This window comes from Hyperoodon ampullatus (assembly GCF_949752795.1).
Source record: "Hyperoodon ampullatus genome assembly, chromosome: 2".
NCBI classification, from domain to species: Eukaryota; Metazoa; Chordata; class Mammalia; order Artiodactyla; family Ziphiidae; genus Hyperoodon; species Hyperoodon ampullatus.
In genome coordinates this window covers 29629200-29656536 of record NC_136915.1, presented here as the reverse complement: position 1 = coordinate 29656536, position 27337 = coordinate 29629200, and the positions used below count along the sequence as shown (strand labels likewise).

Below are 27337 nucleotides of genomic sequence, written 5' to 3'. Positions count from 1 at the left end.
TCTCCCTAATTCTTAGTAAAATAGAACAAGTTATGTCTTGAAAATCTACTTTCTTTTATATTAATGAGAAGTTAGAGAATCTTTAGTTTGACTTAGCTAGAGGGGATTTCAAGAATCCTGGGGAGGAGGAGGAAAGAGCCGGTTTAAAAGATACTTGGGTCCTTTTTAAAAATTAGATTTTCCAATTCAGAATTCTGCAGCCTTTATGAATGAATGAATGAATGAATGAATGAATATTGGTATATACAAAGGAAAAAAGGTCTGGAAGGATACAGACATTTGGTGAGTAGTTACCTTGAGCGGGAGGAGGAGAAATATTTCACTCTTCGTTTCTGTATTATTTGTGTATGTGTGTGTATAGTATAACTATGTAATTTTTGCAATTGTAAAACGCAAGCAAAATGACAGAGAAAGAGAAAGAGAAAGGGAGAGAGGCTTGAGAGACTTCTTTCCCAGTGGTGTTTAAAAAAGGATCTTTCTAGGATGATGGATGCATCTGTGTTCATAGTGGAATGCTTGACTTAATGACCTCACTTGCCTCTGGCATCATCCCGTGATAGATGGGCTGCCCCAAACTCCTCAGGCTCTATGTTCCTTCATGGGCAGAGAGCTGAAAGAAACATTCAGAAGGGAGTAAGGGCTACACATTTCTGCAGAAACAAGTGAATTGCACGGTTGTGTTTGGAGATACAATTGCAACCGGTTTTCCATTTCTGAGGCAGCTAGTATGGCTAGTATGAAGACTCAATTGTGAAACCATTCAAATGTCACAAACTAATCATGGAATATATCAGCTTTCCCCAGAATGGCTGCAACATATAAAGGGATGGCTGTGCTTTTTCCTATTAAAATATGAGTAATACGTCAGCATTGTGAAACATTCAAATAATACAGATGTGTACAAAATAAAAAGTGAAAGTGCTCCCTTCGAATCACCGTTACTAGAGGTAGCAACTACATATAATTTGAGGTTGGAACATCATAGAAAGATCTTTTACGATTTTAGTCTTCATGCTTAGATCTTTAACTCATTCATATTTTACTTTTATGAAACATGTAAAAAGGGGTCCTTCAAGTTTTTTTGTTCCTACTAGCTTGCAGGGAAGGGGTTTCTGGCGATATTTTACCGAGCACCGAAGGGAAACGGCCATCCAGAGACGCATGCCTTTTGGCAAACACGTGTGCTCGGCACCTTATATATAGTGCATGATTCCCTTCTCAAGCGAGTTTTAAACTCTCAGTTATAAATAAAGAAACTAGGCATTACATAAGTTAAGCGGTCTGTACTGCCGGGATTGCAAGAGACCTGGACAGGGCCAAAAGGCGTGGAAAGATTTTCACACACGCCCACTTTCCAAACTCTCGCGACAGTTGTACGTCATCCAAGAGCGCCGATGGCCGGGACGGTAGCGAAGTCTGCGTCGCGCGGATCTTCGCTCGGTCGTGCTGTCTCACCGGTGAGGTCGAGAAGCCCGCCAGTCCTGCGCTCCATCGACCCTGCAGTCCCCGGCCTCCTGCCACCATGGAGTACCTCATCGGCATCCAGGGCCCTGACTATGTCCTTGTCGCCTCCGACCGGGTGGCCGCTAGCAATATTGTCCAGATGAAGGACGGTGAGAGGAAACAGTGGAGGCCCGGGCCTGGGTATAGGGGCAGCCGGGAGGAATTCGTGGTGGGGGGGTGGCGGTTGGGTGAGTACCAGGGAGGTCTGGGAGGTGGAACCCCGACTGCCCTGGTCTGCACTTGCTTAGTTTTAGAATTAGGAAACAGGAAGACAAGTTTAGGGCCTTGACTTTCGCTCCTCCCAGGGCTCCTGGGTCAGTATTCTTCTCTGGCTTTTGCTGAGTGCTTGCTGGGCAAGAGTTGCTTAAGGGAATTAAATTTTTAAGAGTCTGAGCGCCAGCCTGGCTCCAGGATTCCTAGATCCCCTAATCTCTGATAAATTTCCTGTTGTCGGGCTGATGACGTTAGTTTGCTGGCAGCATAAGGTGGGATCTTGGGGAGAGTGAGAGACTGTGGGGCTAGAAACCTGGCATTTCCCTTCCGCGGCCTGTATCTTCCCGAGTCTTAGCTCTGATCCTTCTTTTCCAGGGCACTGGCTGCCTAGTTTTCCTTACATTTAAGTAGCTAGTGGAGTTAGGAAACTGGAGTCCTGTCACTTATTTGCTTTATGACTTTGTACAAGTTTTTTTCTCAGTGCCCAGATTTCCTCATCTGCTAAATCGGGTTAGTAATACCAACCTCAAAAGCTTGTTGGGAGGATTGAGTGAAAAAGTTTTGTGCAAATGTTTAACACCATGACAAATACTTAGTAGTAAACATACTAAGCACTTATGTATGTATTATTTTAAGCAATTTACATTAATTCATTTACCCTTCTGAAATGGGTGCTATTACATTGCCACTTTACAGATGACAGTTCTGAGGCATAGAGGTTAAGAAACTTGCCTAAGGCCACAAGTGGCAGAACCCAGGTTCAAACCTATGCAGTTTGACTCCATATCTTTTGCCATAACTGCTATACTATACTGTCTCCCTACAGTCAGTACTCAATAAATAATTTTTAAAAGATTTTGGTTGCTGATCTGTGGAATTGAAGAGTGGGTTTTCGTGATTGATCATAGGCATACTGCTGTTAAGAGTATTATACTTTGGCTCAGATGATTTAATGTTCATTTGACAAATAGGTTTGGGGCACCTATGTGTCCATTACAGTGCTAGGTGCTGAAGGGATGCAAAGAAGAATAAGATGTGGCCCTTATCTTAGAAGTTACAATTTAATAAGGGATTCAGATATGTGTACAAATAATTATGACACAAGCTAGAAAATGATGCTGCATATGAAAAGTACAGTCAGGCTTCTCAGGTAGTGCAGAGGAAGCAGAGTTGTTTTTAGGTACTCCAGAGGAAGAAGAGATTCTAGTTGTAGAGACTAGGGAAAGCTTTAAGGGCAGATAACAGTTCATTTTGGGCTTAAAGAAGGAAAAATTATTAAATTTTAGAACATTTATAGTATGGATTGTTCCTCAAGTCAAATTATGAAATTCCATGATTAGTTTGTAGAAGTTTTATTTGTAAACCGTGTTTTCCAAAAGAGTCAATTTGTTTTTTTGAGGGTAAATCTGTCCATTATTTTGAATATTAAGACCTTTGACATGCACGTGAGTTTAGCATGAAGTAATGTCTAGATAGAGCCATAACAAAGTCAGTACCTTTATAGGTGCTCTGTTTCATCACATTAATGAAGATGAAATCATTTTGAAAAATAAAATGTGTTTTAAGCCTACCTACATACACAGTACTTCTAGGTGTTATAGGGTATGCAGTGTATTGGGTATAATCCATAAAGGGATCTAAGACATTAAAAAACCAGGAAATAAATACTACAAGATGATTTTGTATGATGAAAGAAGTATCACTAGTAAGTATTAGATTAGTTTTTAAATCAGTGGTTTCAAAAGTAAATCCTTATGGTATTCAGAGAAAAGAAATCACTGTGGTCTGTAGAAGAAAGATGAATTTGAGTTAGTTCTTGAAAAATGGTTGGAAATAACTACTCAGCTCTGATTTTCCCTATAGTGTTTTCTGATATAAAAATGTTTATGGTAGAAGCTTTGGAGTAGCATGAGGACTTTTTCCTACCTTTCTTTTCATGAAGGAACTGTGTAGAGTAGGCAAGAATGCTGAAAATGAATAATTTTTTGAGATTCATTTTTCTCCAGGTATAAAATAAGAGTGTTACTTCCAATCAGTTTTTTGGTTTGTCACTTTGTAAGATATTTTGATACTATGGAGGAGATATTTCCCAGAGATTGCTTGCTTATTAAAATGGCACAATTCTTCAGTTTGGTTTTATGCCACATTTCATTTCTCTTCTGGCCTGTATAGAGTTGCTTTTAAATTACAGTACCTCAGCCCACACAGATTGCTCTTTTTTCTGAATTCCTGTAACATGTATAATCTGAACTACATTATCTCACACTGAGTATGATAATATTGTACATGTACAGTTTTCCCCACCTATGAGTTAGGCAGATGTAAGTGATAGTATTACCATGTTACACACTTGGAAACTGGCTTAGAAAGGGCAAATAATTTGCCCGAGTTCAGAGTGCTGAACCCAGATTATAACCAAGGTCTACTGGGTTCCAGTCTAGAGTATTGTACACTCATGTTGCTTATTTTGTTGTCCGTTTGTATCATGTTTATGGATCTTGTAAGTTCTTTGTCAAGGATCAGAAATTTCCTAGAGCTACATAGGCTATTTCCTGCATAACTCAAGGAGTAATTAGCATCTATCACTTTTTTTTTTATATCCCCCTTCACCAATCACTGGCCACACAACAGATGTTTAAAAAAGACTTTTGGCCTTGAATTAAGTTCATTTCAAAATTGAACAGTTTACTGTCTCAAAATTTAGCATTTCTTCTTATTGTCACATAAATTCTTTGTAAACAAGCTCCCCCCGCCCCCCTGAAATAAGAACAGCTTTCTTTCTCATTATGATAATAAAGTAAACTTATTAAGCAATATTTTCTTACAAAGATGATGCATATTAAGTATAGACATTTTAGGAAATACTCATAAGCATAATGAAGGAAATAAAAATTGCCTGTACTTTTGTCACTGGCAAGAATTCCGATGCCAGTGGCATCTAATTCTCTTTTGGTTCTTTGCATAGATAATATATTTATAAGTGAATTTTTTTCTTTCATAAACAGTTTTGCAAATTAATAGACTTTAAATCTCTTGTAGCCTGTAACAAATAAAAGTGTGTTTATTTAGGAGTTTCAAGGCAATTTGATACTATCTACAGGCACATTTTATGTGGTTCCCCCTCTTCCCCGGCAAAGTCTAGGAAACCAAATTACTGGTATCTACAACTCTCAAACACTTGTAAAGTACTTAACTGTAGCATTCTGTTTTTTAAATCCTATTAAGAGATTTTGACATTTCAGAAGCTTTCAAACAGGAAGCATGTCTCCCAGAGAAGATTATTCAGCACTATTTGAAAAATGAAAAGTGAAAGTGAGAGTAAGATAGGGAGGTTTAGCCTTTTTCTGAAGCTACAGACTGAATATGGAGTTTTCTTCCTTGGGCATTAATTGCTATCTGAATATTTATTTATCTGTTTAATCTGAATGAGTCTGGTTCATTTAGATAAGATTAGAGCATTGGGATTTTTGAGGTATTTTTAAATAGCTTAGTATTACAATATTTGTTAGAATTTTTGCTTTGGCATTCATTTTAACTTTCTCTTTGCTTTGGAAATGGAGTTGGCTTACTTTCTACGGTGATTTATATTCTCAGTTGATTTTTTGTTCTTTCTTGACATGGTTCCTTAATTGTAGCACCGGTAGTTTTCATATATGTTTTTTTATGTGTATATGTAATAATTAACATTTGTATTTGTAGAGACATTTCAGGGCTTTGTAATCATGAGCCTAAAGATAATGGCCATTGGCTTGATTCCTTCAGTTTCTTTAATTGTTGTTCATTGCATTTCAAGTGCCTTGATGTTTTTATGTATATTTTCAGTTATCAGCTTTTACATATACTCTCCAGCTGAAATTGATATTAATAAAATATGGAGATGAATTTAACATGCAGAGTGAAAGAGAGTAATTGATACAGTTGCCCATTAAAGTCTTCTAAAAACAGTGATTCATAAAATTATTCAGTATAGTAATTGATAAACCTGTTTGTGATTGCCTGTGTAATAAGAATAAATTTCTGATAAGGCAGTTTCTAACACTGTTTTTTTCTTTGAGCAGATCATGACAAGATGTTTAAGATGAGTGAAAAAATCTTACTCCTATGTGTTGGAGAGTCTGGAGACACTGTACAGTTTGCAGAATATATTCAGAAAAACGTGCAGCTCTATAAGATGCGAAATGGTGGGTAATACTTAGAAAGTGGCTTTGGTGGGTTTGTCTTTAAATTTGTATTGAAAGAGAATATTCTCTACTGGCAGTTCTATACATGAGCGGACCAATGTGGTCTCATTTTTATTTGAGTCTTCTTATTTTTAAAGCCTTAGCTAGATCCTCCTTCTCATCCTAAAGATTTTCTACAAAAATCCCAGAGCAGAAAAGAGAGCCATTACAACACTGATACTTGGGGGATAAAACTAATACCATCTTGAAAAATGAGCATGTTAATATCAGACTTTTTAAGTGTTAGAGAATGTGATTTGAGCTAAAGTATATCTGAAATCTCAGAGCTAAAAGACCTAAGTTAAACTTGGTTTTACTATTTTTTTTTTATGTGACAAATCACTTATTCTCTCTGAACCTTTATTTTCCTTATCTCTAAAATGGTATTATTGGGAATTCCCTGGCGGTCCAGTGGTTAGGGCTCCATGCTTCCATTGCAGGGGGCACGGGTTCAGTCCCTGGTCGGGGAACTAAGATCCTGCAAGCTGTGTGGCATGGCCAAAAAACAAACAAGCAAACAAATAAAATGGTATTATAATAATATTAATGAATAATATGTATGAAAATGCTTTGTAAACTTTAAACTCTGTGTAATTGTAGGAGATTTACTGTGTCATGAAAGGGTTCTGCCTTGTCTCTCTGGTAGGTTCTTGTCTAGGGAGATAATTAGGATTTTTGTGAGATATTTTGTGAGCTCTCTCTGCGGCTGATGAACTCTTATCCACTGGGAAAGCCTCCCTGTGAAATAATACTAGCCACTAGCCCTCTGATCCAGGGAAGTTTATAGTGATGCTGCAGCAGAAAGAACCTTCCTTCCAGTTACTTACTTCACAGTGTAATAATACTGTTATACACAGCACTGCTATAATGTGGCACTGTGAAGGAGCTTAATTTGAATATAATTGTATGTGTAAAATGACTAGATATGATCTATTTATATAGTTTTTTAGGCAGCAGACTTAGCATCATGCATTAAATTCTGTAAATATTTTTGAGGGCCTCATCTATGATAAGCACTCTGCCTAGTACCACAGAGAATTCAAAGATGAATATGGTTCAGTTCCTGCCATTCAGGAACCTAAAGTACATGGTGTTTAGGTTTAAGCAAGTTTAGAATAGTTTAATAATTATTTTTTAACAACTCTACTTATTGTCTACATGGCCTGCGAAGGATGCCAGTGTTTCTGAAGTACAGTCAGTAGAGCAATACTTCACTGTCCTGTCCCAGGGAGAGGGAGGAGGAATAAACCAGAGAGTTTCTGTTACGTAGCTGTCAGGGTCTAAATTCAGTGCATAAAACAAAAATTGTATATGACTAAAATTAAGGTAAGTTATATACTAAAAATTGTGTATGACTAAACCCCTTAAGCCGGGGACTTCTCTGGTGGTCCAGTGGTTAAGACTCCACGCTTCCAATGCAGGGAGCGTGGGTTCGATCCCTGGTTGGGGAACTAAGATCCCATATGCTGCGTGGTACAGCCAAAAAAAAAAAAAAAAAACCCCTTAAGTTACCTGTCAAGTATAGTTTTGTGCATGTATCCTTACACAGTAACTCTTATGCATATTAAAATTTAAGAGCTAAGCCAAAATAAGGGAAAGAAAGAAAAATCTATATGCAGATGGTCAGGCATCAGACATTTCTGCCATTAAGATAATTGTCAAATCCTTAGTACTGTTTATAGAGGGTTAGGTAGAGAATTGAAAAGCATTCCTGCTTATTCAGAATTGCTTCCATCATAGTTTAACATGTACTAGTAGACTTTTTATAAGGATGAAATTCAGTAATGTATGTGAAAGCACCTAGCATAGACCCTGAAACATAGTAGCTGTTGCATAAATATTTGTTAGAATTTTAATCTATATCTTACCTGCTGTGACACTGGTGTTTGGAATGTTGTAGGAAATAACCACATGCTATCTTTCCAAACTGGCATATTCTGTGTGGGTCTACTGAATTGTGGGTCATTCTTGTGTCTTTTGGCACTAGCCCCATTTTACTGGGGTATTAATTCCCAAAGTGAGTGCATTGTTGATGCACACCTGATGCTATTCCTCTGGGCTGTACTTTTGCTGGCATTACAACTTTATTCAGAGGTTTTATGCTGGAGATCCTCTATTTTTTTTTTTTTTTTTTTTTGCGGTACGCAGGCCTCTCACTGTTGTGGCCTCTCACGTTGCGGAGCACAGGCTCCGGATGTGCAGGCTCAGCGGCCATGGCTCACAGGCCCAGCCGCTCCGTGGCATGTGGGATCTTCCCGGACCGGGGCACGAACCTGTGTCCCCTGCATCGGCAGGCAGACCCTCAACCACTGTGCCACCAGAGAAGCCCGAGATCCTCTATTTTTTAAATATTGTAGATAGTGATAGAAGCATTTTTTCCCTGTGGCTTGTACTTTTGAAAATATTACACTTCTTAATAAAATGTCTTTTTTTTTTTTAAAGAAAAGAAAACCTTATAAAGTATGTCTCTGAGGCTATCCTAATTTCCAGCCGCTCTTTTCCCGATATCGTTTTTTATATAAATTTTAAAAATTGTCATCTCAAGACCTCTTTCTTTTTTTCCAACACCTGTGTATTTGTACCTCTTTCCTTCTACAGAGGAAACCACAGTCTGTTGATGAAGGAATAGCTTGAGCAAGGCTATGAATTTGATCTCGCTGTAGAATAGTTACCTTGGTTCTGTTTTATGAACAGTAATTACTGCCAGTACTAATTAGCTATTTCACAACCGTTGACAAGAAGTATGATTGTACTCTTTATTTGGTGTATACTCTGAATGTCCAGAGGGTGGTAGGCTGTAAGAACAGGAGTAGTGGAAGGATTTGGGTACTGATATTCCTTCTGCTTCACTTTAAATATGATTATTTATCTTTCATACCAGGTTATGAATTGTCTCCTACAGCAGCAGCTAATTTCACTCGCCGAAACCTGGCTGACTATCTTCGGAGTCGGGTAAGCAATATAGCAAGCAGCCTTAGGAGCAGAGAAATCTGTGCTTCTTTTCTGTTCCTGTTTCACATGAGTAGTATTTTTGCCCTATTTGGCCTTCCTGAGCCCTTACCATTACTACTTGTTATTTTTCAGTCTTGTTGGGTTTGTTTTTTCTTTCTGCATAGTTGCTAATTAAAGCCCAGAGGGTGAATATACATTGCAGAGAATTTGGATGGGGTACACCAACAGGAAGGCCCTGTGATGGCCTTTTAATTTTTTTTCAGTGTTTTCATAGCAAACCATGTTTCTTATTTCCCATGGTTGAATTACTCGGTAGTAGAGATAAAACCTTAAAAATAATAATACAAATTTCATTTTGAGATTAACTGTGTCTTTCAATGACTCTTCTTGCCTATGCACACAGAATTATTCTTTCTCACTCATTCTGGCCTTGTTGTTACCTTCGAGCCGTTACTGTTCCATTGACAGCATGTTAAAAGATGCAACATTAAGTTAAGGATTGAATGCAAAAAGAAAGAAAGGGGAAAAAAAGGCTTGACTGTATTAAAGATTGTATAGGATGTGCTAAGAATGTTCGTATGATTGCTGAATGTGTGTATTATTCCCTTCCCACAGGGACTTTGTAAATGGAGCTTTACCATGTGACCTTACCCCCTGTGCCTGTTTACTCATCTATGAAATCGAGATAACTTCCTAACCCCGCAGGAGTGCTAAGAAAATGAATGCTTGTAAATCATAATATTTAACATTCATATGACTTTTGCCCAAAGCATTTTGCTTAATAATTTAATCTACTCACTAGTCCGCTGAGATAATATAACAGTTAATTCTCTATCAGTGATACGGAATGAAAAGCATAAAGTGGCAAAGGGATTAGCTCCAGGTCACACAGCAGGTCAGGCAAAAGCTACACTAATGGTGCCATAATTACTGCCTGTTCTGCCTTGACAGCTCCTTGGATTTTCAGTAATGCTTCTAGAACATAGGTTTTTTTTTTTTTTTTTTTTTCCATCTGGACTTGCTTAAGCTGAGTTACGACAGAAATCAAAACAAATACAGGCTTTTGGTTTATTTTAGTTATTTTTTACAGATCTTTAAAGCAGTTTATTTTCTAGTGCCTAATAATGCTGAATTGAGAACTCAATAAATAGAAACTCTTTTTTTAATTAATTTTTATTGGAGTATAGTTGCTTTACAATGTTGTAGTTTCTACTGTACAGCAAAGTGAATCAGCTATACATATACATATATCCTCTCTTTTTTGGATTTCCTTCCCATTTAGGTCACCACAGAGCACTGAGTCAAGTTCCCTGAACTATACAGTAGGTTCTCATTAGTTATCTTCAATAAATAGGATCTCTTTTTGCTGTCTTTGACCAGGGGGTTTGTGCAATATGAAGGATTATGAAGTTTGAAGAGAAGCTAGAAACATGATGGATAGGGGAGAGGAGACATTTACATGCATTGTTTTGATCTGGGTGAAAGGTCAGTGGCCTTTTTTGTTCATTTCTCCACGAGAGAGGAAAATGAATCACATATGACCTTTCCTGCCACTTAGAAGTTCCTGTGGTATTCAGTAAAGAGTGTGCTGTGGCTTGGTGTGTAAAATATTCCTCTGACTTGTCAGGCAGAATTGGAATAAGAATTCCAGCTTTGGGCACAATAAACACTTTGTCTTAAATGCTACAGACATAAGTGAGTTAAGCTTCTTTTAGAATTGAGATAAGAGTGGCAATGTGCTTCATGCAAATGTAGTGAATCGGATTAATCTAGCAGAAATGTTTGATGTCTTAACAAATAAATATCCCTTGTAGACAGTGGCATGGGGCTCTTGTAAATATTGATTACCTCTGCCTTGTGCTTCTAGGTCCAATCCCTGCTCCCTCACCCTCCAGTCAAAATAGATTGTTAGTTCTAAAATACTAATTCATATTTCAGTCATTTTATTATGGGGAGAGAGGTGATGGTGGTTTTTCAGTCTTCCTAATAACTAAAAAGTCACTAGATTTGGTACATATATATAATAGTCACACCAGTTGGCACATGAGACTTACTTTGAGTCAGCCAGTTAGCATGTGTAACTTTGTGTCTGTAGCTCAAATTGTTTGATTTCCAGTTTGCTGTGTACTGTGCTGTTTGCCAATTTTATATAAATTGGTTCTTTAAGATGTAGGTGGTTTAGCTTGTTGGTTAAACACAGTGTCTGGAATTACACTGCCTGGGTTTAAGTCTTTGTCCACTGACTTGCTAGCTATGTGTCTTTGGACAAATTCTAAGCTTAATTTCCCTACTTATAAAATAATGGCACCTACTTCATAGAGTTATTATAAAGATTAAATGAGGTAATCATGCAAAGTTGTTAGCACAGTGTATGGCACATAGACCCAATTAATAGATTCACTTTTGTTTTTATGCTGCTCTTACTGTTTGGTTGAAGAAGCAATTTAATAGCTATAAGTTAGTTTCCTATCGGAGATTGTTTGTTGTGCTATTTTAGTTGAACTGATTTGCTGGCCATCTATTATGTGCTAGGCTTTTTTCTAGATTGACGCAGTCCAGTATGGTAGCCACTAGTCATATGTGGCTAATTAAATTTAAAATAATTAAAATTATCAATAGATGAATGGATAAAAAAGATGGTATATATATATATATATATATATATATATATACACAATAGAATATTACTCAGCCATAAAAAAGAATGAAATTCTGCCACTTGCAACAATGTGGATGGACCTAGAGGGTACTAAGCTTAGTGAAATAAGTCAGAGAAAGACAAGTACTCTTATCATTTATATGTGGAATCTAAAAAATAAAACAAACAAATGTATATAATAAAACAGAAACAGATTCACAGATACAGAGAACAAACTAGTGCTTACTAGTGGGGAGAGGGAAGAGAGGAGAGGCAAGATAGAAGTATGGGATTAAGAGATACAGACTACTATGTATAAAATAAATGAGCAGCAAGGATATATTGTACAGCACAGGGAAATATAGCCATTATTTTGTAATAACTTTAAATGGAGTATAATGTATAAAAATATTGAATCCCTGTGTTAGATATCTGAAACTAATGTAATATTGTAAATCAACTATGTTTCAATAAAAATATTATTTCAATTTAGTTTAAAATTCATTTCCTAGGTGGGAGTCTCCTGGACTTTGAAAGAGAAATAAACTTTTGTTTCTTTAAAAAACTTTGTTTCCTCAGTCACATTAGCCACATTTCAAGTGCTCAGTAGCCACATGTGGCTAATGGCTACCATATTGGACATTACAGATATAGAGCATTTTCATCATCATAGAAAGTTTTCTTGGACAGTGCTATCCTAGATAACCATATATGGGACCTTATTTAATGCTTCTTATGATACCATAAGATGAGTTAGTCCCATTTTGCTTACAGAGATGCTAAGACTTGTTAATAGAAGGGTTAAATATTTCTCTTATGTGTCCAAGTATACCAGAGGAATGTTTCTCTTATGTGTCCAAGTATACCAGAGGCACATATATCGCCTATAAAAGGCTGAAGTAAGACTCTTAACTTCAAATACCATACTCTTTCATACTATCTCCTTTATTAGTTACTGGACTAATGTACAAGTGTGCTTGTTCATTTGGGGAGGCATGAAATGTTCAGTTCTACTAAAAAGTCAAGGTCCTCACATAGGATTATATAGTTAAGGTATAAATATGTGCCCATGGTAGGTGTTCAATAAATGTTTACTGAATAAATGTCATCCAGTTAGGTCCACATATACCATTGAAAATGTTTTTGTGCATTTATACACTGGAAGGGAATTTTATTAAAGTATTCTTAATGAATAGGTGTTACTTCTTCATGTAAGAATTAAAGATATGAAATCAGCAGGAGAAGATGAAAAAGACACACAGATTGGAGGAAAAAATCAAGAGCCTTCGTTTTAGTTTTTATTTAGATGCATGTGTACAATTAAGTTGGTCTACTCCTGGTTAGACCCCAACGAGCAGGGAAAGGGCTTATTAGGCTTTTGCTATAGGTTTGACTCCCCAGTCTCAAATATTTTTTCCCCCCAATCTTAAATGTTTATGAGGCTTCTTTGAGCATGGATTTTGGAGTCAAATATACCAAAGTTCTGATCTCTTCTCTGGTATGTACTAGCTTGTGTAATCTTGGATAAGTTACTTATGTTTCCTGAGCCTCACTTTCTTCATCTGTTAAGAAGGAAGGAGTGATCAGTTGTGGCAAATTATGTATGCCATTGGTTTAATAAATTTAATAAAATATATTTTGAATGAGTGAATGGTAACTCCCTGAAAAATAATAAGTATTTAATAAATGACTCCATCATTAAGGAACTGCTAGATTTTTAACAGGATTATTTTGAAAAATTTGTAATGACTTACAGGCATAGTTTGCATGATGCTTGTTTAACTTCTTATGATTTGATTAATGGACTACAGAAGGGAGAGTGATAAATTATGGAGCTATTTCTTGCTTGAAATGAATTATGTGGCACATTTGGTGTAGTCCATATGAGTGCCCTAAAATTATCTGTTATTATCCATGGAGATCTCCATTTTACATATGTGGGAGCTGAGAGATGAACCAGCCGGATTTGATATCCTTGGGGAATGCAGAGTTTGTGACAAGGCTTAGAGTAGAATGCTGGCCTCCATGGTGTGTAATCTTCAGGACTTTACTACTGCTATTCACTGGCGAAAGTGTTCTCAGAGAACCTTTTCTGAAGTGCTTGATGAGCCTTTGGTAATTTATCTTCTTATGGGGCTATACCTGTAAATGCTTAGCAAGCAAACAATAGAAATAAATTTGGAAAAATATCATCCAGCCTGGTATGGTGGTTTTCAAACTTTATTACATGAAATTGCCTCAGGAAACTCACCAAGGAAGACCAGTGTAGTGAAACTTTAGCTCTGCTTCATATAGATCAGCTCAACTTTTATCTATTTTAATTTTTTTGCTTTTTTTGTTTTTGTTTGGCTGTGCCGCATGACTTGTGGGATCTTAGTTCCCTGGCCATGTATTGAACCCGGGCTCTGGCAGTGAAAACACCGAGTCCTAACCACTGGACCACCAGAGAATTCCCAACTTTTATCTATTTTATATATAGGAATTCCATGTAAGATTTTATTTGAAAAAGTGACTTCTCTGTCCCTTTCCTACTGAAGTTTGAAAACTAGTATAATTGAAAGATCCCTGCTGCAGGAGGTATAGCACTAGCTCTCCCATGAGAGCTTGGGAGAAAAAGCATATGGGTAATTTTTATGGTTTCTTCCAGCTCCCAAATAACATGATTTAAAGATCTGATGTCAAATACTACAGAGCTACAGTAATCAAAACAACGTGGTATTGGCACAAAAACAGACATATAGATCAATGGAACAGAATAGAGAGCCAGAAATAAACCCACATACCTATGGTCAATTAATCGATGACAAAGGAGGCAAGAATATACAATGGAGAAAAGACAATCTTTAGCAAGTGGTATTGGGAAAGCTGGACAGTTACATGTAAATCAGTGAAATTAGAACACTCCCTCTCACCACATACAAAAGTAAACTCAAAATGGTTTAAAGACCTAAATACAGGACATGCCACCATAAAACTCCTATAAGAGAACATAAAACATTGTCGGACATAAATTGTGGCAATATTTTCTTAGGTCAGTCTCCCAAGGCAAAAGAAATAAAAGCAAAAATAAAGAAATGGGACCTAACCAAACTTAAAGGTTTTGCACAGTGAAGGAAACCGTCAACAAAACAAAAAGACAAAGTATGGAATGGGAGAAAATATTTACAAATGATGCTACTGACAAGGGGTTAATATCCAAAATATACTAACAGCTCATAAAACTCAATATCACAAAAACAAACAACCCAATTAAAAAGTGGGTAGAAGACTTAAATAGACATTTCTCCAGAGAAGACATACAGATGACCAACAGGCACACGAAAAGATGCTCAACATTGTTTTTTTGTTTGTTTGTTATAAATTTGTTTATTGTATTTATTTAATTTTGGCTGTGTTGGGTCTTTGTTGCTGCGGACGGGCTTCTCTAATTGAGGCGAGTGGGGGCTACTCTTGGTTGTGGTGCATGGGCTTCTCATTGTGGTGGCTTCTCTTGTTGTGGAGCACAGGCTATGGGCATGCGTGCTTCAGTAGTTGCAGCACATGGGCTCAGTAGTTGTGGCTCGGGGGCTGTAGAGCACAGGCTCAGTAGTTGTGGTGCACGGGCTTACTTGCTCCGTGGCATGTGGGATCTTCCCAGACCAGGGCTCGAACCTGTGTCCCCTGCCCTGGCAGGCAGATTCTCAACCACTGTGCCACCAGGGAAGCCCTCAACATTGTTAATTATTAGAGAAATGCAAATCAAAACTATAATGAGGTATCACCTCACACCAGTCAGAATGGCTATCATCAAAAAGTCTACAAATAATAAATGCTGGAGAGCGTGTGGAGAAAAGGGAACCCTTGTACACTGTTGGTGGGAATGTAAATTGGTGCAGCCACTATGGAAAACACTATGGAGTTTCCTTAAAAAAGTAAAAATAGAGTTGCCATATGATCCAGCAATCCCACTCCTGGGCATATTTCCAGAAAAGACAAAAGCTCTAATTCGAAAAGATACATGTACCCCGATGTTCATAGCAGCACTATTTACAACAGCCAAAACATGGAAACAGCCCAAGTGCCCATCAACAGACAGCTGGTTTAAGAAGATGTGGTATATACACACAGTGGAATATGACTCAACCGTAAAAAACAATGAAATAACGCTATTCACAGCAACAATGATGGACCTAGAGAATATCATATGAGGTGAGTAAGTCAGGTGGAGAAAGAAATATCTTATGATATCATTTATATGTGGAATCTAAAAAAATAATACAAATGAAATCAGGTAGAGAAAGACAAATATTTTATGATATCACTTATATGTGGAATCTAAAAAAATAATACAAACGAACCTATATACAAAATAGAAACAGACTCACAGACTTAGAAAACAAACTGTGGTTACCAAAGGAGAAGGGGACGAGTGGGGGTTAAATTAGAAATATGGGATTAACAGACACAAACTACTCTACATAGAACAGATAAGGAACAAGGATTTACTGTATAACACAGGGAACTATATTCAAGATCTTGTAATAACCTATGATGGAAAACAATCTGAAAAAAAAATATATAGCTGAATCACTTTGCTGTACACCTGAAATACAATCTGGTAAATCAAAACTATACTTCAGTTTAAAAAAAGATCTGACGTCAGGACCATAACCAGACTTGAATTTATTTTTTTCAGTGAAAGGGAAAGAATATAAAGGAAAGAATTTCAGGTATCAGTCATTTCCAGACGTGACTCGTCTCAGCAATCTGGCTTGAATTTGAGTGTGTTTGGTCTGGTCAGTAGTAGGCAGTTATTGTGTGGTCCTGTCCTAGAAGACCCCTGTTGCTTTGAGCCTTCTATTCAAAGGACAATATTGTCCTCGTGCCTTTGGTGGCTAGCACAAAGATATCATCTGTTTATTGGTATCAGTGAGGTCATGTGACCTTGTGAACAGATGGCCCAGGTGGAACCTTGACTTTGCAGGTCTTGTCCCCTAAAAACAACCAACCATTTGTTACATGTGATTAAAATATCACTAACAAGGGTAATTTCACAAGCTTTTTGGCAAACGTGGTTAGCAGGATGTGACATGACACAGCACTGCCTTCTTCTTCCATGTGCCATCTCCCTTGAGGCCTCAACTCCCCTGCTCACCCCCGTCTCACCCATGCCCAGGCTTGCCTTCCAGCTCACCTGCTCCAGACGGGTGGCACAGTGGGAGGACACTGGCAAAGGCAGATGTGTTTATCTTCCAGAGACAAAATGTTGTGCTCCTGCATATGGCAGTGCCTTGAAGCAAATGGCAGCCTTTGACACTGCTGCTACGCAGCCTGGGCATCTTGACAGACAGAGCTGGCTTGCTTTTGGTGATGGGGAAATTGAAAAAAAATACCAAGATGTTCATCATGAAACTCAGGGAGTTTCAATGCAAGCAGTGTTTTTTTTTAGACCTGGAGAGCAGTTTTCTTCCCTGCCAGACCTCAGCTAGTCAGCTAGCTGGATTTTCACTATGGGCCAAGAGTTAAATGTCTGCTAATTACTTTTGTCTACTAACCTTAATAGAACATAAAGTAAAAACTTAAAACATATGGCTACATATAGATGGACATTCAATGGTATTGTAAGACATGTGCATCCCAGGTCACATCTCACTGGAATCTCTTAGGATTGGGAGTGGCTCATATCTGCCCCATTGGAGATACCACTGTTCTATTTTTAGTGGTCGTTTTGATTATCCAAAGGCCCAGAGACAGATGTGCCTTGAAGTTGAGATGCCTTAATTAGTATGACAACACTTTGTACTTATAGTGTTTTTCTGCCAAGAAGAATAAGAATTCTGACAGCTGCCCTTTTAAGCAGTTTGCTTATACAGTCATTAGGGCTTGACTCGGTCTATTAGGGAGACAAAGACTTGGATGTTGAGTCATTACACTTACTAGTCTCCTAGAAAAAAATGGCTTAAGAACATCCTGCTTTAAAAGTTACTGGCTTTATCAGGAAACGTTTTTTCTTTTTTTAAAATATGTGCTGTTTTTCCCAGTCCTAGCGCTGATATAGTTAGGAGTTTGCAGGTGGAAAGTCCTCCCGCCTCCCCTTCCCCATTTCTCTCCAGGGGGTTGTATGTGAGAAGGTGTTGCTTTCTCACTCAGAGAGCATATATGTGCTACCCTGTTGTATGCCTGCTGTGAGCATAGAGAACCCCTCTTCTGGTTGAATAGAATGAGCCTATTGGGTGGCTGGGATTGTGTGACCCCATAATGCCAACTTTTCACTTAAAGCATCTTTCCTATCCACAATGGGGATGAAGCAAATATAGGTAATTGGTCTTAAATTTGTGTTGTTTTGAAACTTGTGTCTTTTTTTTTGTTTTTTTGCGGTACGCGGGCCTCTCACTGCTGTGGCCTCTCCCGTTGCGGAGCACAGGCTCCGGACGCGCAGGCTCAGCGGCCATGGCTCATGGGCCCAGCTGCTCCGCGGCATGTGGGATCTTCCTGGACCGGGGCACGAACCCGTGTCCCCTGCATCGGCAGGCGGACTCTCAACCACTGCATCACCAGGGAAGCCCGAAACTTGTGTCTTGAAAATTATGTGGTTTCCTGTTAAGGTTTGGTTTAAGCTGTAAGCAGCAGAGTACTGTTTTACTAAGCAGCAGAGTGTTTACCATTAGAAATATAGATTTACCCTACCTTTTAAGATTGCTTTAAACCAGTGCCTTGGCCTGTGTGGGCATGCCCTCACACATACTCACAGATAGAAATACACATGTACCCTGGCATCTTAGTGCTTCTCTTTACCTGCCATAGCCCAGGATCATGCAGATATATGAATTCAGGGGCTGATCCAAAAAACTGAGGTTTTCTTTATTCTCTCCCACAGTTATCTAAAATGAAGGGGAATGGAAAGCCTTTGGAGGGAGAAATAGTTGACTGTTCTATTTCTTGACCTTGGTTGTAGTTATATGTATGTTCACTTTATTCATTAAGCTGTACATGTATATTTTATGTGCTTTTGTGTGAGTGTGTTGTTCCCCCCAAAAAGTTTAAGAGAATAAAATGGAAGAGTAAAGGGGTAGGAAAGCGTAACACATTTTTTAAGAGCTAAAAATGAAAAAACGTTCAGATTTACTGTTACTTTTGAGTGTAGACAATAGAGCAGATAGCATGAACTAGATTGGAAAGAAAAAGGGAAGGGAGAGGAAATAATCTCTGAATCTTTGAAATGCCCTGCCAGAATTCCACATTTCCCTTTCTGATGCCTCCTAATTTGTACAGTTTTGTACAGCTGAGAAGTTCCATAGGTGCTGATAGCCATCCATTCAACAAATCTACAGCCTGCATTGTCCTTGGGGCTGAGGAAACAGAGGTGCAAAGCTCAGTGTGTGCCTTCAGATGGGGCAATAGAGAAGTAAATAGTCAACTGTACTGCAGAGTGACAAGTACTGCAGTAGCCTTACAGGTAGTTGCTTTGTGAATAGAGCCTAACTTGGGCTTTGAAGGACCAGCTGTCATTAAAGCAAAGATGAAACAGAAAGGAAAACTGGAAGCGCAGACCTGAAGGAGTGTGAGAGAGCAGGTTAGATTAGGGACAGTGATTTTCTCATGATGTTTGGGGCAGGCACAAATAGTTCTCTGAGCCTCCTATTCCTAATTTTTTATCTGTTTTAACTAGTGGAGTACAGAATACAAAGTAGGGCTCTATTGATGGGAAAACAAATAGAAATAAATATCCTTATATAGTTTTTACTATAAACACATATACAAAATCCATAATCTAAAGTAGTTTGTTAAATATGGCTCAGGGTTTTAGGGGAATGGTAAGAGATTGAAACTAGAGAGGTAGTCCATGTTACAAGGACTTTGATGAAAAAGCATTGTGCTAAAAGCAATGGGCCTCTCTGGAAGCTTGTTGGCTGAGAGGGGGTTAACATGATCAGAGGAGATTTGGTTAGATCATTGGCTACTCTTTGGTAGAGCATTTAGGGAAAGTAGAAGAAAGCAGGGAGACCAATGAGGAGCTTTCATGTCCATTGAAGAGGTAGGAGTAACTTGTGTTGGGCCTAGGCTGCTAATGGGGAGCGCTGTGTTCTAATAGAAGGGCTTTTTTTTTTTTTTTAGGCTGCACTGTGCGGCATGCGGGATCTTAGTTCCCCGACCAGGGATTGAACCTGTGCCCCCTGCATTGGGAGCACAGAGTCCTAACCACTGGACCACCAGGGAAGTCCCTAGAAGGGCTTCTAAATAGTCTTTTCCCCAGGATTTCCTAGTTGCTATGGACATCTGAAAACATATACAATTATATATAGTCCTAAATAGTCTTTTCCAGCAGACTTACTTCTTAACTCAGGGAGATGAATCAGCTCAGATGTTCAACATGCAAAGATATTCATGGGTGTGAGTTCCCTGGTGGCCTAGTGGTTAGGATTCCGGGCTTTCACTGCTGTGGCCCAGGTTCAATCCCTGGTTGGGGAACTGAGACCCCGTAAGCCGAGTGGCATAGCCAAACTCCCCCCTCAAAAAAACCCCACCCCACCCCCAAAACAAAGATATTCATGGGCATGCTTAGCATGTACAACTTAATATCCATATGCCTTGGGGTGTACAGAGCATGGCTTCTGCACTTGAATTTTTTGGGAACTGACTTAAAGGTATATGGAGTCTTATATTTTCCCTGGACACTGCCAGCTCATGAAAAAAAATTCAAGTGGCCTTGTTGCAGACATGGTATTGTTGGTTTTACCATTGCACAATCAGCAATTTTATTTTGATGTTATTTGGGAGAAAGCAGTATTTTTGATTAGCAAGTAAAGTTAATGTAGAAAACAAATACTGTGTTAACTAGTTGGTATAATAAGGCATCTGTTCCTTGTTGCATTTCAACTCATTAAATTTCTAAACTTCTAATTACGAGAAGATTACAACTTTTATAGAAGAGCCTTTCAAACTTGTGGTTAGTGATGGTTTTAGAAAGTAAAATTTACAGAAATTTCATAATTATTGTGGGGTAACTTTAAAATATAATTTTGCTAAAAATTGAGGTATACACAATGTTTAATTTTTTGCTCCTAAAATTCAGATTCATTTGACATTTATTGGGCACCTACTACTTCCTAGGCCTTCTTCTAGGAACTTTAACACAGATGAGTACTTTTCATTCCTCACGGCTATCAGACAAGCAATACTGTCCTCCACGTTCAGATGGGGCACTTGAGACTTCAAGGCCAAGTGGACTGTCTTTTGTAGCACAACTGTAAAGCGATAAAGCCATTTTTGACCTTGAGCCTTTATTATTTTTTTTCACAAAAACACATGCCTAACTTTTGACTTAACGGCATTTTAAAAACATAGGTTTTTCAAATAATAATTTAAAAGGTGTTTTGCTTTTAAAGTTTAAAATGTTGGTTGCAGGAATTCCCTGGCGGTCCAGTGGTTAGGACTCTGCGCTTTCACTGCCAGGGGCACAGGTTCTGTCCCTGGTCAGGGAACTGCACGGGGCAGCCAAAAATAAAAATAAAATAAAATGTTGGTTGTAAATGCAGTGACGTTCCTGAGCTTAAGTTCAAGAAATCATCCATTATAAGAATTTTTGCCAGTGTGTTAAGCAAAAATATTTGAACATGAGCTAATCATTGTTAAAGGAGAATGAAGACAGTTTTTATATTATGCTTTTGCATCTGCCAGCATCAAACGAGTATGCCAAATACACTTTCAGAGAATGAACTAAGGCGGACAAAAGAAATGGGAAACCTTGGTTAGACAGTCTCATTTTCAGAGTAAGTTTCTTTTATTTTGTCTTGGGCTTCTGAAATTAAAAGGTTTGCTTCATTTGAGGCACAGTTGCTTCCTTATTTTTTAATTCAGTGTGAGAATTTATAAACATGGGCTGGTTTGTGTTTTAGCACAACAGAAGATGAGTGTATCTGAAGCAGGAAAGAACAAGGAAAGTCAGTCAGTTTAACTTCTCTGTGGTGAAGCTCAGTCTAGTATTCTGATTCTGATCAGTTTAAACTCATACTATTTTTTTCCATCACAAGATTAAGAGGAAACTATTTTCAACTTCCAACATTGTACCTCCTTTTTTTCCTCTGAGTGGTAACAGTAGGTAACAGGACTGGTCCCAGCTTGTGATCATGAAGGAGCAATAGGCCAGTTTTTTCTCAGCTCCTAGAACTGCTCTCTTCAACTTAGGTGTTCACAGCCTTCGAAATTAGCCTTTCTGCTTCATCTCTCTTCTTTCACTTATTCCTCTGCTTTGTCTCCAGACCTCCCTGTCACCCCTTTCTCACTGGCATTCTCTGCTTCATACTGAATTACTTGTACTTCCCCTAACCTGCTGTGTGTTCTCCTCTGCCGTTGCCTACTCCAGCACTTTGCTGGTCATTCTCCCCTGAATATACTTCCACGTCTCCAAAGGCTAACTCTTAATTGCTGGTTAAAACTCAATTTATCGTTTTCCAGGGAAACTCTGTATTTCTCCACATATGTTCGTCACTCATGAGGGCTTCTTTGTGCTCTCATGGCAACCTACAAATACCTCTGCCATAGTGTCCTGTTGTAATTGTTTCCTTTATTGTCTTCCACATGTGAACTTAGGAATGTGTGTTTGTATAAATAAAACCTATCAACTGGCTGACTCTTCATTCAATCTCATGATTTCAGCTATACATTATTTTTTCTTTCCAGCTACTTCTGAACAGCTCAACTTAAGCCTCATTTGGTCTCAGTTGAGTTTTTTACATTGCTCCTCCACCTTTCCCTTTATTGAGCATTCTCTTAACTCCTCTTTTTCCCTCATCTTCTGTTCTACTATTCATTAACTCCTATCTATTCTACTTTCTAAATATCAATATATCTTATATTCCATATCTCCCCCTCCATCCCTGCTGCTTCTACAGTGTTCTAACACATGAAAAAGGCTTGTATCGTCATGGGAATGGGAGCAGTTTTCACTGGTTTCTCCATGGTTTACATACTGATGTTCATATTCTTTTTTTTTGGCTGAGCCGCATGGCTTGCAGGATCTCAGTTCCCCGACCAGGGTTTGAACCTGGGCCACAGTAGTGAAAGCCCAGAATCCTAATCACTAGGCCAGCAGGGAACTCCCCTGAAGTTCTTGTTCTTTAGTCTAGGAAGCCAGTGACAGTATCGTTTCAATTCCTGTTATCCCACTTCCTCTCTGCTTCCTACTGAAATCACCTAATTCACTAAGTATACATGTCCCATATTCACCAATACCCAAATATTCCATGTTCCTCCATGTTTCTTTACCTTCACGTATGCTGTTTCCTCCATCTGAAATCTTTCCTACTCCAGTCTACCTTCTCAGCTCCTTCCAGATCCAGGTTTCCATCTTTATCACCTGGCACAATGCTTCTCACATAGTAAATGCTCAATAACATTTGTTGAATTTATAATGTATTCACATTCCACATGCAAAAGTGAAGTTGGTTGGGGCATTCACTCATTTCATAATTATCCTGTGCAGTCTTGGAGAACTCTTGCAGGATTTGGCTGAGGCCTTTTGTAAACTCGATATGTTTTTGCTTAAGGCATAGTCACCACTGTTACTAGAAAAAGAGATTGATGGGTCTCCTTAAAAAAGACTCTGTCAGAGAGGATTAAAATCAAGGTACAGGGCTTCCCTGGTGGCGCAGTGGTTGAGAGTCCGCCTGCTGATGCAGGAAACACGGGTTCATGCCCCGGTCCGGGAAGATCCCACATGCCGCAGAGCGGCTGGGCCCGTGAGCCATGGCCGCTGAGCCTGTGCGTCCGGAGCCTGTGCTCCGCAACGGGAGAGGCCACAACAGTGAGAGGCCCGCATACCACACACACACACACACACAAAATCAAGGTACAAATGATTCTGTATTGTTTAGGCATTAGGGATAAGTAGTTCTTCCCCCGCCCAGCCCTATCTCCACCCATAGAACCATAATCTCTTAGAGCTGGGAAAAGTACTTGGTCACAAGGACAGTTGGAAGCTGCTGAAATCTTTTAGATTTTAAAAAAGTGTTTGAAATAGTGGACATTGAAATTCCAGTATAGGTACAAAGTCTTTCTTTAATTAAAATGGCAAAATTGACATTGAAATTTTAAAGTTATACCACCAAACCCAGCCAAAGCAGATAGCTAATAAATTCTGTTGGTTATTGGAAACAAGCTCCTGATTCAGAGTTCAGAGCACCAGTGTAAGAAAATAACAGTGGATCCATTTTATTTATTAACAAAGTTGAAAAATTGGACATTGGCAAAGCAGTTAAGGTGTTGGCATCTATTTATATTTATTTAATACCTACTACATATATTGCATAGTTGTAGACCCTTTAGAGGAGTCATAATGGTCTGACGTTAAACCTGCCCTTTTGAAACTTAAAATATTATTGGTCATATAAGATGTAATACATGAAATAGAGGACAATAGATGCTGGTATGCAAAATAGTACATTCTGAACTATTTGAGTGTGAAACTGACATTTACATATTGAATCATATTTTCACACTGATTTCCATTTTGTGGAGGCAGCATCGTTTCCTAGAAAAGCACACAAGTCAGAAAGCCTAAATTCTGGTCCTGACTCTAATTAGCCCTGTGGTTTAGGGTAAGTCACTGTCCCCTCTTTGAACCCGAGTCCCCACACTTGTGAGAGGGACATTGGATAAACTAGATGAGCTCTTAGATCCCTTCTAACTCTGTAAACTGCATTTTTGTGAAATATTCTCTGTGCCAAAGACGGAATTTTAGGCAGCTTTGGCAATCGGCTGGACTAAATGAAATAGCAGGCACTGTTTCCTTCAAAGCCCAGTCTCTGTTTAGAAGTCTGTTTATTGAAACACTGTCATCATTAGCTAAACCCTTTGTCCCGTTGGTGGTTCTGCCTCTCCTACCAAATTCCCCACCCACAAGGAATGGGATTATGCTTCACACGCTTAATGTTCCAAGGTGTGCAGCACATTGCAAAAGAAACTGCATCGTTCTCCGAGGCACCTCACTCATAGCGATGTTGTCCTGTTCAATTAGAGGTGGCAACGGCTGGCCTGGCTCCAAAGGAAGACTGTCAATTCCTCTCCTTTTCTGTGTCCACGCTCAGCAGGATGCTTCCTCATGCCCACCTCTCTCCCCTTTGCTGTGACTTTGGCTTCCGCCAGCCAGATGTCACACCGCTGCTTGTCACCGCCCAGACTTTCTTCACTGATTTTGTTGTTTCAGTGTATTTATCACAACTGTTCTCTTGAGCTGTAAAATTTATGGCATTTCACACTCTTCTTAATCACTACAGTGTTTCTTTTTCATGAGAGAGGGAATATACAAGGAGTTGTATGCACAAGAGTTAGAGGGAAGGAAATGCTCCATCAAACTGAAGGAAAGTTTGCATGTGTGTGCCATGTACACCCCCCACTCCCAAATATACAAGGAAACTGAGCTCAGATGTACAAAGTGAAACTGAACTCAGTTCTGCAGGGCTCAGAGGTACTTAGGAAGTCCATTTCAATTCCAGGGAGAGGAACATAAGAGATGTGCTTATTGGCTAATTCCCCTGGCTTAACTTGTATTCCTTTTAGCATCCAAAAAAAGGTGGATAATTTATTGGCACTCTGTGGTAGTACATCTCCTTCTTCTTCTTCTTTTTTTTTGAGCCTCGCCTCGCTGCTTGTGGGGTCTTAGTTCCCCGACCAGGGATTGAACCTGAACCCAGTCCCCTGACAGTGAAAGCTCGGAGTCCTAACCACTGGACTGCCAGGGAATTCCCTGGTACATCTTCTTGATCTTATTATTGTCTAATCAGATCTGTTAATAATGCTGTCAGATCCTAAAAATGGTGGTGGTGGTGGTGGTAATGATGGTGTTACTATGTAACAGGCATTTCATTGAGCAGTTTACATTTATTTATTTAAACCTTACCATAACCCCGTAATGATGGATACTCTTATTATCCCTGTTGTATAGATGAGGAAATCTTAAAATGACTTAAAGCTCTTCACTTTAAAAATAAGCTTACCTCAGGGCTTCCCTGGTGGCGCAGTGGTTGAGAGTCCGCCTGCTGATGCAAGGGACACGGGTTCGTGCCCCAGTCCGGGAAGACCCCACATGCCGCGGAGCGGCTGGGCCCGTGAGCCATGGCCACTGAGCCTGCGCGTCCGGAGCCTGTGCTCCGCAACGGGAGAGGCCTCAACAGTGAGAGGCCCGCGTACGGCAAAAAAAATAAATAAATAATATAAATAAATAAATAAAAATAAGCTTACCTCATGTATTTTTTTAAGGGAGGAAGAGATACCAATTTATCTAGGTTTTTTTCTTTTCTTCTTTCTCTACTTATAAAAAGAGGCAAAATTTTGGTGGTATTTTATTTTAGAAACTAAAGTTCATTTTGAGTTCCCAGGATGGTTCATTTAAATTTTTTTCTTTGTGTGTCAGTTAGATACAACTTTAAAACTAAGAACGTTGGCATTTGTACTGCAAACCATTGATGGTGACCCTCATGACCATTGGACAGAGAGTGTCTCAGCTAAATGTTTAAATTCATTTATTGGTCACTCGGATGTTCAGGTTAGTTCAGAATTATGTATAGATACTGTTCCTCCCCTTGGGGACCTCATAACTTTGCTTTATTACTTAGACTTACTATCTAAATAATTAGAATAGTGGAGACAACCAAAGACAGATTATATCATGCACAGGATAAGGATTACTTCGTAAAAGATACAGGATTCCTGGCAATTTTATCATGATTGATTAGTGTTCGCATTCCTTCAGGTTAACTGGCAAATTCTCATGTTGTACTGATCATGGGAAAGAAGGGAACTGATGAAAAAGTAGCTAGAAAGTGAGGCTTAGCACTCAGGATGGACATATCTGTAAGGGTGGAAATAGTATGAAGGTACTTAATAAGTGGTAATTTGCTCTCCATATCTGGATGTAGGATTTGTTGTTTTTGTTTTTCAGGCTTCCAGGAAAATGTCTCTGTGCCTGTGTCAATTTCAAGATAGGTTAGGGTGGGTGTACTGTGAAGTAGATGTGCTCTAAGTGTCAGTGCTTATGAATGTTTGTGACAATGAATACCTTCACCTTAGGGCTCCTTCCAAGAGTCCAGGAAGGAGAGAGGAGGAAACTGTCATACATTTCTACCATGTGTCAGGCAGTGTGCTGGGCACTTTTTGTAAACATCTCACCATATCCCTTTAGGAAGATGTATATGAGGTGTTTATTTATTTTCCTTTAAAATTTTATTTATTTTCCTTTAAAAATTAAAAAAAATTTATTGACGTATAGTTGATTTATAATGTTTCAGGTGTACAGCAAAGTGATTCAGATATATATATATATATATATATATATATATATATATATATATTCTTTTTCAGATTCTTTTCCATTATAGGTTATTAAAAGATACTGAATGTAGTTTCCTGTGCTATACAGTAGATCCTTATATGTCTGTATCTATTAATCCCAAATTCCAAATATATCCCCCCCTTCCCTTGTGGTAACCGTAAGCTTGTTTTCTATGTCTGAGTCTGTTTCTGTTTTGTAAATAAGTTCATTTGTATGATTTTTTAAATTCCACATATATGTGATAACATATGATATTTGTCTTTTTCTGTATGACTGACTTCACTTAGTGTGATAATCTCTGGGTCCATCCATGTTGCTGCAGATGGTATTATTTCATTCTTTTTTATGACTGATTAATAATTGTGTGTGTGTGTATGTGTGTATGTATATGTATGTGTGTGTGTGTGTGTATGTGTATATATATATATATATATATATATATATATATATATATATATATACACATACACACACACACGCACCACATCTTCTTTATCCATTCAT

The 27337-nt window shown here is 38.6% G+C and overlaps 1 protein-coding gene across 1 annotated transcript in view; it reads left to right on the top strand.

The window, feature by feature from the left end:
* Window positions 1-1468: 1468 nt before the first annotated feature.
* The window catches only part of PSMB2 (proteasome 20S subunit beta 2), a 34730-nt gene continuing 8861 nt past the window's right edge, over window positions 1469-27337 (top strand). The window contains exons 1-3 of the mRNA XM_079726878.1: window positions 1469-1613; window positions 5775-5897; window positions 8818-8888. Of these exons, the coding sequence (XP_079583004.1) occupies window positions 1523-1613; window positions 5775-5897; window positions 8818-8888 (285 nt within the window). The 5' untranslated portion in view covers window positions 1469-1522. The remainder of the gene's footprint in view (window positions 1614-5774; window positions 5898-8817; window positions 8889-27337) is intronic.